The sequence below is a fragment of the Plectrocnemia conspersa genome, unplaced genomic scaffold (genome assembly GCF_051122295.1).
Source record: "Plectrocnemia conspersa isolate PC_06_02 unplaced genomic scaffold, ASM5112229v1 ptg000010l, whole genome shotgun sequence".
Taxonomy (NCBI): domain Eukaryota; kingdom Metazoa; phylum Arthropoda; class Insecta; order Trichoptera; family Polycentropodidae; genus Plectrocnemia; species Plectrocnemia conspersa.
Window position 1 is genome coordinate 31,824,229 of NW_028277174.1, and position 14,729 is coordinate 31,838,957.

The 14,729-nt window shown below is 29.5% G+C and overlaps 1 protein-coding gene across 3 annotated transcripts in view; it reads right to left on the reverse strand.

The window, feature by feature from the left end:
• Positions 1-14,729, reverse strand: part of stet (rhomboid serine protease stem cell tumor) — a 180,796-nt gene that overhangs the window by 144,269 nt on the left and 21,798 nt on the right. Inside the window, exon 1 of one of the 3 annotated variants that reach the window (XM_088195300.1) lies at positions 6,575-6,687. The exons of the other annotated variants lie outside the window; for them this stretch is intronic. Within the exon in view, the coding sequence (XP_088051426.1) occupies positions 6,575-6,601 (27 nt within the window). The 5' untranslated portion in view covers positions 6,602-6,687. Of the gene's footprint in view, positions 1-6,574; positions 6,688-14,729 lie in introns of those variants that run through there. 3 annotated transcript variants of the gene reach the window in all.

Sequence of the window (14,729 nt, forward strand, 5' to 3'; positions counted from 1 at the left end):
CTGGAAGTTGTCCGAACCGAAGTTCAACTGAAGTCGGTCGAGGTCGCTAACTGCCACACTGCCACAAATTTCATATGCAAACCGGACGGCGGGCGTGAATGACGTCCGCACGGCGGCTGCTGTCATTTACAGCTGGCATATTTGCGCGTGATCAAAAATGTGCCAAATAATCGCAATTTTTAAATTGTCATATTATTAAAATTACGCTACTGATAATTATAAAAGTTTGTGTGGGCATTCACCAATACAATATCAGTGAAAGCTTTTCGGTCGTAAATATGCAATTTTCGCAAAATCTTTGTCGGCTTTTGCAAAATTCCATAAGGCATAAAAATGGTACTTCAGAATACGAACACCACATCTGTGACTATTCTAGAATTTGTCACCATCGATTCTAAATAAGAATTCGTTATGGTGTGACATTTATATAAACCGATCTAGGAAAAACGATTATTTTTTAACTATTTAATTTTATTTGAAAAAAATATAATAACGATATCTGTTAGAAGAATATACTATCAAAAATATAATTAATCCCTTTTGGTGCCCTAAAATATTCAAAGATGTCAGTAAGAGTCTGTTGAAGTCCCCGATATTATAACTTGACCACGTGACCACGATGCAGCGCTCGACATGCGCATTGACCATAGGATGCCTACGCACATACTGAAATTGAACCGTGTTACTCGTTCTATTTCAGTTTACGAAACACTATATCATTATCTCTCTCACACTCGTCACTTAACACGCGAGAGAGCGAAAGGGAAATATCTCACCGCTCGCGCTTGAAAGAGCAGCTCCGACTTCGGTCCGTTTGCCGACAATGTTTGGAAGCGTTCGAAGCTGGCCAAGTCGACTGAATTACCCGCACTTTACCTCCCGTTCTCGGTAACCTCGGACAACTTCCGAGAGATTTCAGAGCGGGCAGAACCGAACTCGACCGAAGTAATCCACTATATTCCTTGTCCTTGGCCAACCTTGGCCAACTTCCAGAGATTGTAGTGCAAGCATAAAATAATTTTACAATTACAAATAGCAGAGAGATCTGCTATTTTTAATTACACCTATACAATCACTATAAATTTAAAAAAATAATAAAATACACCAATTTATTTTTAAATTTAATAAATAATTTAGTTTGTAAGATATAAAACTAAATTAATATATTATTATTTTAAACTAATTCTCCTTAAGATGCTAAAGATATTTTAAGCGAAACGTTGAAAAGATAACGAAAAGAAATGTTATTGAACATATAAATAATTAAAAATACATTTTAATTAAATCGTAAATATTCGAAATTGAAAATAGAAATAGAAAAATAACAAAAACAGGGCCATATGGTAGGCATTCGAAGTTTTGTCTATAAATTACATATTTTATCTCATATTTCCTTGTCGGTGGTCAAAAGGGAGTGTCATTATGTGAACAGGTAGTTTAGCGCCAATTATGTACACCACACAAACACTAACGATCGAAATTATAATATAAAAAAATATATATATATATAATGCAAACAATGATTGCCCGAATCCACCTCGTTTGTGTAATTGTTTTACGGACATAATGACTTTTTCAGAGCTCGATTCCGCCGGCGGCGGCCTTTTTGAACTCATCGGTCGTAATTTCACTTTGACCGATGCGGCCCTGCCTTGTAATAACGCCATTACCGGCGGTACCGTGGACAGAAATCGGGTGTAAACGGCGCAAGGACACGCATTTTTATAATATCACAATCAGAGTTATGAAAAAATAATATAACGTACACATAAATAAAATATTTCCAGAGAGTCACAAGCTTTCTAAATGTATAGTCGAAAAAGTGCTGTTGACATATTTCCAATGAAAGGGCTTCAAATTAAATTTAGTTTAATTTAAAAAAAATCAATAGCATTGAAAGTTTATGAGTTGTCAAAATTTTAATACTTTCGGCCACCCTATATGAATAATATTTTTTTTAAATATATAATATACCTAGACTTAATAAAATAAACCAACATCATTACATCACCCACCTCAATTATAATTTGAGTTTAATTACAAAATAGACGCTAACGAGCGGTGGCACATTGATTTTTTGCAATGCACCTTTGTCGGTGGGTTTTTTTGCGCTAGTCATAAAAAAATTAACATTTCGCGCCTGTTTACAAGGGCAATACTCAAAATGCATTGTGTGGATTAATTATAGTGTGCGGCTCAGGTAATATAGTTGTCGGCGCTGTTTACAACGTAAATATCGTCAGTAAAAAAGTCTGAAAAGCCTGCGGGCGCGGACATGGTTAATTTGAAGGTAACCGAGGTAAGATGTATCATTGTTTCGACGCTAACCATATCGGCTGTGGATGACCACCATGGATCGCCACCTTGTTTCATTGATTGATGGACATATATTGAGGAAAATCTTGTAAAAATAATTTTACAGCTACAGAGATTATATTACTTAACCACTTTACTGACTCATCCAAAAAGTATCGAGAATATTTATTTTTTTAAATAATACTTTCTTATTAAAGTCTGCGATTTCATTGATAGTATTTCAACAGTTCTGGGCCATTTAAAACAGCTAGTAAAAAATTGAAAAGGCTGACAGATGGGTGCCACACGAATTACACAAAAACAATAATCGATGCTATGATATTAAAAGGTGATTTTTGTCAATACGAACATCCACCAAATATAGATTGAGGGGCAATAGAGAAAAATCATAGCAAGAATATATTCATAAAACAATAAAAATTGACCTCAAATAATGAATATGAACATGATGTATGTATTAATGTATTTCATGTATAAGTTCCTTCAGACCTTTTTATACATACAATAAATAAAATGAGCGGAACATTGCCTTCAAAAGCACCCACTTTCTAGGTAGTATTGTGAAAACAATAAACATTATTATTCAAAGAGACAGATTGTAGATTTTTGACGCGGCTCCGTTTGTATTAAAATTTGTTTGCAAACTATTGTTATTACTTTATTGCTTTTTGAACGCTTAAAAAATATTATACACAGTGGCGTTACTATGGGGGGGGGGAAAGGGGTGGGTCCAGGCGGCACTTGCTTAGGGGCGGCATATGGGATCGTCTAGTGTGATTCTTAACCCTGAATGCACTAAAACATATATAAATCCACGAATAACAAGAGCTTAATAATAACCATTTTATTATCTTAAGAAATGCTGATTTTATGACCCTGCAAAAATTGTATGGGGGGGAAGGCGACAATTTTAAAGATTTTAAAGCTAGGTGGCACATATCCTAGCTATGCCACTGATTATACATAAGAGGAAATAAGAAAATTAAGCAAAATCATTATACATACTGTATATATAATACTTATATATCATATATATATATATATATATATATATATATATATATATATATATATATATATATATATATATATATATATATATATATATATATATATATATATATATATATATATATATATATATATATATATATATATATATATATATATATATATATATATATATATATATATATATATATATATATATATATATATATATATATATATATATATATATATATATATATATATATATATATATATATATATATATATATATATATATATATATATATATATATATATATATATATATATATATATATATATATATATATATATATATATATATATATATATATATATATATATATATATATATATATATATATATATATATATATATATATATATATATATATATATATATATATATATATATATATATATATATATATATATATATATATATATATATATATATATATATATATATATATATATACTTAGGTAAAATTACAATTGATTTAAATTAATATTATTCTTAATATTTTGTTGTTGAAAAAATAGTGCTTTGAAAATTTTCTTCGCACAAATATTTGCAAAAATATTTGCACAAATATATTCATATTGACAATTATGGAGTTAGTTAAAATGGTTAAAAACTGTCAATATACTTTTTATAATGTTTCTTATTCAAAGTTCAGATTAGGATAATCTAAAATCTAGACTGAATAAATTCGAGTCTGCTGCTGTGGGTTTGAGTCACAGCAGCAGACTCGAATTTAATTTTTTTTAAGTTTGCCATTATTAAAAACCGGCCAGTTGCAAAGTTACATCTATTGATTAATAAGTAAAATATACATAATAATTTATTAGGATGTCACACATTCACAGACTGAAAAATCTAGTGGTTAATATGTGATTGTAGTTAATCATACTAACCCATTTAGTACAAATTTACCCCATTGTAACGCATTTGGGTCACGCCTGTCAGGTTACAACAGAAGATTAAAAATAAGTATTTATCTGATACTCCCTATAACCGAAATTTAAAGAATTTTGATAACTCGATTATTATATAAATCACAGAAAAATAGAGATTAAATTTCGTGTATTTCTTAACAATTTGTTGTTTCAAACAAATTGTTAGGAAATACACGAAAGTATTTTCATATTTTCTATTATGTCTATCTTTGTACATCTAACCTTTTTTTAGTTGCAATGTAATATATACTATGTATATAAAATTAAATAAAGTTGTACACTTACTGGTGTAGTCAATTTTTATACATGCAGACAGTCGCTTACCTGAAACAGTAAAATAAACCATTAGTTATGTATTTAATTTTATACTTCTTTTACACAAATAAAACTTGTTTTTTTATATATAAGTTATAAATACTAAATTACTTAATTAGACTACATCATTAATGAAATATAAATTACACGGATTTCGTGTGAATCTTTTCAGGTATTAGTCGTCAACTTATACCGCTTAATTATCTTGTCATTAAAAATTTGTATATTTTAAAAATAATACCAATTAAGGAACACAATATAAAAGCAAGTTTTCGAATATTAAAAAAAATTGAAAGTGGCATATATTTCTCGTAAATTATACAGATGTCACCTATTCCCAGGTTTTCAGTCTGTGTATGACTGATATACATTGTTTTAACGCATTGGGCTTACGCCTGTTATGTTACAGCGGAAGATTAAAAATAAAGAAAAAAATACAGAGCAAAGAAAAAAGTGGCAATAACACTATTTAAAATAACTCATATATTTATTTGTGTTAATCGCTAGATTTATGAAGTTCAAAAGCCCACAAATATTTTTTTTTGCTTTAAATATTAAGCAAGAGACGATAAGATAATAATATCAACAATCATACCTTAAAAACATCAAACCAAAAATGCCCTGTATATTTATACGAACCGGATCACCCCTCACGGGGTTCCACCAATTACGGTGCAAAAATTTAAGAGCTCGTTTTGATCACGTGTTGAAATATTATTGTGCACAGATTTAAAAAAAAGAATACATCAGGTTTTTTATTGAAATGTTTTTTGGTTTCGCAAATATAGCAAAAGAGTTAACGTATTTGTCTCAACACTTTGAAAAGCTCTAAGATTTTTAAAGATGCGGTCAAGACTTAATGAAGTGAAGTTTATTCTGGACTCCATATTCCGAAATTTAAAGAAAAAACAATTTATACGAAATTGCATGTTATATGAAGTGACGGTAACTTTGGCCACTAAGAGCATTTGTTAAGTGGCTGGTGATTCATTAGATATACGTAAATGCCAAAGATGGTTTAAAAAATTCGAACGGGAAATTAAGATATCAATAATGGACGTGGGAAAGTAACGAATATAAAAAGATTATGTCCTGGATGCAGCAATGGAAGCAAATTCTACTCAAATTGATTATTATCTGAGAGAGAAATAAGAGCAGTCCGATTCAATAGTGCATAGACACACTTAGAATATTGGAAAGGCTTGGAAACAAGGTGTATAGATTCCACGTAAATTAAGCTTCTGGATTTTTAAGCTGAGTCGTCTTTTCTTGTTGATTTAATGTTGGATGACAACAATCGTCGTAGAGGATTTTTTTTATATTTCATATATTCACATGCTTTTTTTGATATAAACGATTATTACTTCTCAGAAGTCAAAAATTCACGTCATAAGCAATAAAATCGTGACGTCGCAGAGGAAACGCTCGGTTATCCATCGTTTCTGGGAACTCTTATATTATGACTTTTTATAATAATATTACAAATTAAATTTGAAACATCTACACCAAATTTTCACTTCTCAGAAGTAAAAATTCACGTCTAAAGCAACAAAATCGTGTCTTCGCAGTGGGAACGCTCATATTATGACTTTTTATAATAATATTACAAATTAAATGTGGAACATTTAAACCGAATTTTGAACAATAGGAGAGCGCAAAAAACAATTGTCACTTCTCAGAAGTCAAAAATCCACGTCAAAAGCAATAAAATCATGCCGTCGCCGTCGAAGTGGGAACGCTCGTTACCGAGCGTTCCCACTGCGACAGCTCCGACACGATTTTATTGCTTTTACCGTGAACTTTTGACTTCTGAGAAGTGATAATTGTTTTTGCGCCCTCCTATTGACCAAAATTCGGTTTGAAAATACTTTAATCACCCATATTATTTTAGAAGGCCATATTAATATTAGTAAGGATAGCTATCATATTTTTAAAACATAGTGTAATAATTAACCCTTTTACTGCAGCTGATATATATCATAGTGTAATATCAAAGTGCAGACTAACTATGGAGCAATATGCGAGATGTGACGTCTGTTCTTCTGACTTCTTCCGCTTATTTTCCCCTGAAAATTAAATATATAAAACTATAATTAGTTTTAGAGTTTTCGCTAAGCTTAATTGAGTTTGGTGTATATTTTTTATATAACATATTATCAAGGAATACACAAAAGTATATTCATATTTTCTATTATGCCATTAATAGCTTAAATTATTTTGCTGGGTGTTTTTTTTATTTTTTATTTATTTTGTTGCATTGTAATATAATATGGACATAAAATAAAATAAAGTTGTAAACTTACTGGTGTAGTCAATTTTTATACATGCAAAAAGTCGCTTATCTGAAAGTTAAATTGAAAATTATAAAACGATAACAAATCAAGTTGGGTTTTGAGTAATTTGTGTAGGTTAGGTGTGCGTTTGAACAAAAAAGGTACGTTTCGCAACTGTTAAATTGAGTGTCATAGACATTTTAGAGCAGCATATAAGTTCACTGGCAAAAAATACATATATTTACCGGAAAAATGTCTTTGGAATTCACTAGTCAAAATATAACTTCGCATTTAAATTTATCATATAATTTTACTAGCACATGCCAGATAAATTGTAAAAATATATATCAACTGGTAAAAATGTATTTTAATATGATTTCACTAAAATAAAATATTTTAAAAACTCGAAACTGTCTTTTTTAGATTTCTTTGGGGAATACTCCGAGAATTTCTGGTTTACAATTTATTTATTAAAAAATAATCATTGTAGAAGACAGACAATGATTTCAGTTAATTATTTTAAACACTTATGACGGTTTGAATATTAACATAATCAACTGATCATAAAATATTAACATGATAAGTAAAATCAAAGTGGCTGATGAAAAAAAGCAATAATTGTAATGTAAGGAATGCGGCCATTATAAAGCGTTATTTAGTAGAAATCGCCACGGATTTTCGAAAACTTAAACAAAGGACGTTTAAACTTTGACGCAACTAGTTTTAAACTATACAATTCATCGTTGCGGTTACTATAAACATATATAACCGTTTATTAGGCCTAATAATATAATTACTAATATTTAGAAAAAAAAATTATAACATTTTCATTGTTAATAAAAAAGACTATTAACCTTATTCATCCAAATAATAAACTCATTTATAGATTACAACTCAGTAAAAATATGCACTCATCGGATGACTGAGATGCACATTATAAGATGAAGATTCACATACAGTCCAATTAATTAGAAATAAACCCGTTTACCAATAATCAAAGTCACTCGTAAGAAACATATTAAATTATTTCAGATTTAAAATTATGGCTTTCATGATCCAACGGGTTACGAGAATAAATATTCGCAAGAACTAAATTATAAACATACACTGATTTACTTTGAGTGGCACTCAAAACATTAGCTCTTCAAAGACTGTTCTTGCGATATTTTAGGAGGTTTTTGCCAACTTTTCTTCTACCCAAACACAGATAGCATTCTCTAAAATGTAATTATAAAAAATTGTACATTCACGTAATTAAGGAAATAATTTATATTAGACACATTAAATTTAATTGTATATCAATTGCACCTGTAAATAATATTATATTAAATAAAGAATTTTTTTTACTGCTATTTTACGTTTAAAGTTTTTTTTACTGCTATTTTACGTTGGATTTTAAACCGTTTCTCATTATATCAAGTTAGTTTGATTGTAATATAAATCAAAAGTGTGAAGCTTTCTAAAAGTTTCGCAAATCCGTTAAGGTACTAAACCCAAAAATTGAATTTTTATCTACACTAAATTTTTTTCTTTCGCGAAATTTAGGGACGCCATTTGGGGGAGTGTCAGGGTAATGGGTAAACATTTTCCTCCCTTAGAATTAGGCAAAAAATTGCATGTCATAATATAATGCAATACCATGAATTTTATTGAAATGAAAATATTCAAAATAACGACCACTGACTCGCTAACTTTTGTCCCTTTCACCCATGTAAAAAGCTAAAATGCCGTCCCTGATTCTAAACCAGAAATTCTCAGGTTATCCAGTCTCGAATCTATCCCGAAAATATTTTTTAAAAATTGCCATTTCAGTTTTTATTAAGATTCATAGTATTTAATTAAATGACATGCATTTTTCTGGCCAAATTCAAGGGGAGGCAAACGCCTTACAATTTGCAAAACACAACGAAACCAATTTAAAAACAGTGTTCAGTTCAACAAACAGTTCGTTACTATTTGTTGATTTTGTTTATTTTTAACGAATATTTTTTAACCATAGCAACTGTCTCACAACAATAATAATATAACATTTAAACTATCATATAAACTATTTTTTTTTAAATAAAAATAAATAACGCTATACACAGATCCTCTTGTCCAATTTCCTGTCCTCGTTGAATTCCTTTAGAATGCCCATTTCCGGAGTGCTTTTTTGTTCACGGACAGATTTTAAAAGATTGGCGGCTTCAAAAACAAACCGCAATGTTTGATAAAAGCCGCGTCGAATATTACGCCAATTTGTCTTTCGGTGGTTTTTGACTGTTTCCAGTCAGGTGACAGAGGGAACAAAAATCGGCGAGATCCAAGGGTCAGGAATCCAAATCAAATATTTTGGGTCACGCCTCTCACTTTGTGGTGCCTCGTAAATTCAGCGCTTTGTCAGCTCGACCACCCGTGATTTCATGGGTCGTTGTGTGCATGGGTTGGTCGGTTGCTTGGCTTTTCGTCACACAACACCTCTTTCGGATTATCCGCTTTTGACGGTGGTGAACTGGGTTTTTTTGGACCTACACACATAAACGAAGAAGACCAACTCAATAATTCGTCTACAAAATGATAATTGAGAACATGAATATACAATAAAAAATATTTGTATTACACAATTTAATCAACAAATAAGATGATGACATTGTTGTAAATTTATCTTGAATTTTTTCAGACTTTCTTTGAATTTTTTTTTTACAGCTTTTTCTTTATTTTGTAGCATCACTTTAAACTTCTGTTTGTTTTAAAGAAACATATTTTTAAAAATCGTAGACGGCCTCCAGACGCAGAACAAACTTTCGTAAACAGTAAAACGTGATGATCCATCCGCTGCCGTGAAAAATGATTCTCTCACCGCCACCGTCTTCCCACGATACTTTACATATTTGACCAAACAATCAGACTGTTTGCGGACGAAATGCTTCTGTTAACTATGTTAAGTAACTACTTTTCTCGCTGGGTGTGTACATATGTGTTTAGCGGTATAGGTGGTCGTGGCGAGCTCGAAAGAAGGATTCCAGTTTCGGTAGGCACCTTTTATCGTCCCTTTGGCTACAAATTGCTTTTTTCATAATCTATTTTAAACGCACATCAATGATCCATTAGATGGGATAGCTTCTACGTTGCTGCTCTCAGCTTCTTATGGTATTTAAAATAAAATAATTAATCGTGTAACTGTGAAAAGAAAATGCCAAGAAAATTTATGGCTCTTCCAACGCGACACATTAATAATTTTGCTACAACGATAAAATAATTAAATGTATACGTAATATCACATGCTAATTTCAGTTAGCATTATTTACATAAATACATTCTACACCTAAAAATATTTGTATTATAGATCACATTTTCAAATTAATAATTATAACAGTATTTTTTTAGTAAATTTTAAGCAAGCAAGTTAAAAAGTTGGAAAAAATAAAATCAAAATTGATCTTATTTTTTTAAAGTTGCTTAAAAAAATACTGTTATAATTTTTTTTTAGTAGTTTTTTTCAGTCAATTTTTGATGTTCTATATTTTATTTATTGTTCTATCTTTTCTATAAAATATTATTAAGCTTTTTGTTTAATGCACCTATTCAAAAAAGTGTTGAAATAAAATAGAAAAGTAAAGAAAAAAATTATTCTATTTTTTCATAGTATTACAATTAAACTCTTAAAAACAGAAAATCAACATTTTCATAAAATCATTGCTTTTGAAAGTGAGGTAAGTACATTAAACCCTATTAAAAACACGTTTTTTTGTTTAAATAACACGAATATAATTATTGCATATTATATTTTTTTTAAAATACGGTAAACAATTTAAAATAAGTTTTGCTTACTAATATTTTAAAATCAATTCAAACGCAAACCATTAATTATCCAACAATTACTTAGGACTTGCCCCACTTTCAAAATCAACGGCTCATATGTTTATTTTAATTCAAACCCAGATTTTTCGATAAGTTCATAATTAAAATCTGTTTCTACGCAAAAGTTTTGATATATTCTGACAATAATTTTTCGAATTATTAAACCAGATATTTTTGCTAAAAATATTTTGAAAATATAGCAAAAGCAAGTTGTAAGAATTTTAACTACTTACGCAATTAATATAAGGATCTAACGAGTGTTTTGAACAAATGAAAATAAATAATAATTCGTCTCGAAAGTAAGCATAACAATAAAAGAGAGATCTCGAGACTAACCAAATGCGTTATTTATTATTAATATTTCACGGACCTCCTATTAGTACATGCGTCCTGAAATTTTATAATTGCAAAAAAACAACTCTTTTTTCTGAAAGGATGCGTTCTACACTGAGCAAAATTATTCTTATTATTTTACCCTTTTTTTAAAGATCCTCATCTGCAATTCGCCATAGCTGTCTCGAACCAGCAATATTAAATATGTGAAATTTAGTCACAAAGAGTCAGAGAGACGGAGAGACGCTTCAGAGAATCATGACGAATGATCACAGTCGACAATAATTCAACTCAACACTCCAGCAAACACATTATATGAAATAAATTAATACCAGCTTTTCCGGCGTTTATTTCAGACCTCTTTAGCTTCAAAACCCAAAAAATACTTGTCAAAACGATATAAAAAGCTTCTGAATTTCGTTCGGTTAACTAAAATCGTGAAGTTTAGTTCAAGTATAATACATAAACTTCAATATATTACTTGTGACAAGTAATATTAAAAAAATATCAAGGTTAAATAAAATAAAATGACGTTCCTCTACATATTAGGTTTTTTTGAATTCCTCTCCTTTAAAGAAAAAAAAGGACATGTTCAAATGATGTAAAAAAATATTTTGAAGCGAATGTTTTAATGATTAAAAAATGTGTTAATCCAAAATTGTAAAATGTTAATTTAATTTATGTGTACATATTATTTTTAGTATGATACATAAAACTGGGTTTTTAAATTCAAAAACATACATTCAAAAGACCTTTATCTACTCATCATTGTGTGTAGATTATATAATAAATGTATCTTCTACTAGTTCTGAAATCCATGACACACAATTCAACATATTTTTCACAAAGTGTTAATTAAAAGAAAATACAAAACCAGATTATTTCGGAATTTTGTAAGTGCAATTGTTGCACAATGTTATTATCTAAATATCTCATAGATTTAGATCTATTTGTAAAGATAATATATAGGCCCAAAAATGACACCGAATGCTTCGTATTATATATTAATGTTTAAAAAGCATGTGGGAGCTCAGAGAAAAAGGTAGCCATATTTAATGGTGGCGCACACATTAGTGTTACCAAATATGGCGTGAAGACAAAATATTTGATTTTGAGGATTCACGCGGCGAAGGCGGTGGTCCCCAGGTAGTAAGTGGGAAGAGTCTCCGGGACAAATAGCGGGAATTTATTTATGTCATTAGGACGCAATTTTATTGAGATATAAACGTCAGGTTAATGACGGAGCCACTTAGGCACGCTGGACCTTCGTTTAACACCTTCCCGGGAGAAGATTTTCCCTGTAGATCTAGTGAAGATTGCGCAACACGAAGTTTGCAGGTAGGCAGTTTTTCCATTCTCAAAGTTGACCTCGCGGGAGCTTTCAAATTTAATCGATCGTAAAAATTTAGATATTGAAATATTTAGACCTCAGGCATTTTGAAAGTTATCACCTCTGTCGGTGGCATACGTATGACCGCACAGCGGGAAATCCAATCCAAGCGTTTCTCAATCGTTGAAATGATAAAATGATCATTGGTAAAAAATATATTCATTTCCTATAATGTATAGGCACTTATTATATATTGATAGTAAAATATATTTTTAGTTTAAATTATGATGTTATTTATTAAATAGTAAAAAGATAAAATGTTTAGAATAAAATTAGTTGATTTAAAAAATATATATTTAGGACCGATATGCACAGGTACGTCGTTTAGGGGGAGGGGCACAAAAAATCATGTCATTTAATTTAATACTATGAATCTTAATATAATCGAAATATTAAATTCAATATTAATTATAAATTCTAGGGTTATACTTCAAATATATTTTTTAAAACAGTCTTAAATCTATCCCGAAAATATGTCCTTTCAGTGTAAATATATTGGAATACATTTTCACAAGTAGATATATATTTTTATCTGTGAAAATATAAATTATCTGGCAGGTGATTAGTTCATATATATGTTCGCTAGCAAAATCCAATGTGGCAATTTTTTGCAAAATGGCGGCAAGTATAAAAACTTAAACACTCGTAACTCGTAAGGTTTAAAAGATCGCTATACATGACACGTTTAAAAGCCTAAACTACATCCAAATAAAATATAAAAAAAATAGTTTTTTGCTTCAAAACAAGCGATGTATCAGTTCGATCGGACCCCCATACGAGCCATTTTGAGACTTTCAGAAGAGTTAAGGCTCTTAACTGCTTGGTTTTAAAGATTAAAAATTAAATTTTCAGTATCGTATAGAACTACTGAGCATCCCCAGTACGTTTTGTATGAAAAAAAAATTTTTCTTACAAAATGGCGGCCAATGTAAAAATTTAAAGTGTCATAACTTTGCAAAATAAAATCCTACTGAAAAATGTCGTAAACAAAAAGTGTTTAGAAGCTTAATTTGCATTTAAAAAAAATTAAATAAAAAAAAAAAAAAAGAGTCTTATGGTAAATTGACCGGGCCCCCATATGAGCTTTTATGTGACTTGGCATATAGTTAACGCTGGTATTTGGTACCTTTTAAAGATATAGACTTGAATTTTTTATACAAATAGAGCTTTCGAATATACTTATGATACCGTTTAAAAAAATTAAAAATTAAAAAAAAAGTTTTTTTTTCCAAAACACGTTTAGTATGAATATAAAATTATATGATTTCAACATTTCCTTATGTAGTAATATATAAATTTACATACCTATTATTATTTATTTACATGCGATGTATAAATGGTACAGTAATTAGGTATTTTTCAGTAAAGTTATATTTTCATTAGTGAAGTCCTTTCACCACATTTTCACCGGTAGATATATACTTTTTTACTATGCAAAAATATTATTTAACTGATAAGAGCTAGTGAAATTATATGCTGCTCTAAAATGTATATTAAACTCAATTTGACAGTTGCGAAACGTTCATTTGCTGTTCAAACCAAAACCTAATCTAATGAAAGTTCTAAAACTATTTATAGTTTTAGAACTTTTATTAGGTAAAGTCTAAAACTAAGCCAACACAAGCGTGGCATCTCGCATATTGCTTAATAGTTTTTCTGTACATGGATATTAAACTTTGTTTTTTAACAGCGATCCTCACCAATATTAGTACGGACTTCTGATAAAAGAGCATTGGCCAAAGTATATTCAAACCGAATTTTGGTCAATAGGAGGACGCAAAAACAATTATCATATTTTTGCTAAATAAACATAAAATATAATCTGTAGTAAATACAAATTAAAAACATTCAAACATAGTAGCACAGTGACATTTTAATTTTACAAAAACCAATTTCATATTTACTTTTGATTAGCGCATTCAAATGGTTAAGATAGATTTAAAACAATATGTTATAGTATGAAAATGACATTATTCTTAAATTGTTTGTATTAGTAGGCTGTTAATAAGATGCGTATTATATATTTTTACAACTTTATTTTAAACGACTTGCAGTTTGATTAAAAAAATATCACTGGTGGGACTCTACACCTAGCAAGCATATATTAAATAGGGTCAGATTAACTATTTGTATAATAATATTTTTGTAGTGAGCATGCCCTTTATAAATATTAGTTTAAAAGCCACAATGGCAACAAGCTCTTTAAAGAAAATTCCAAAATGTGTGTTAAATTCAGGCATCTTACACTAGATTTCCATTTTAAGTTACTGCCC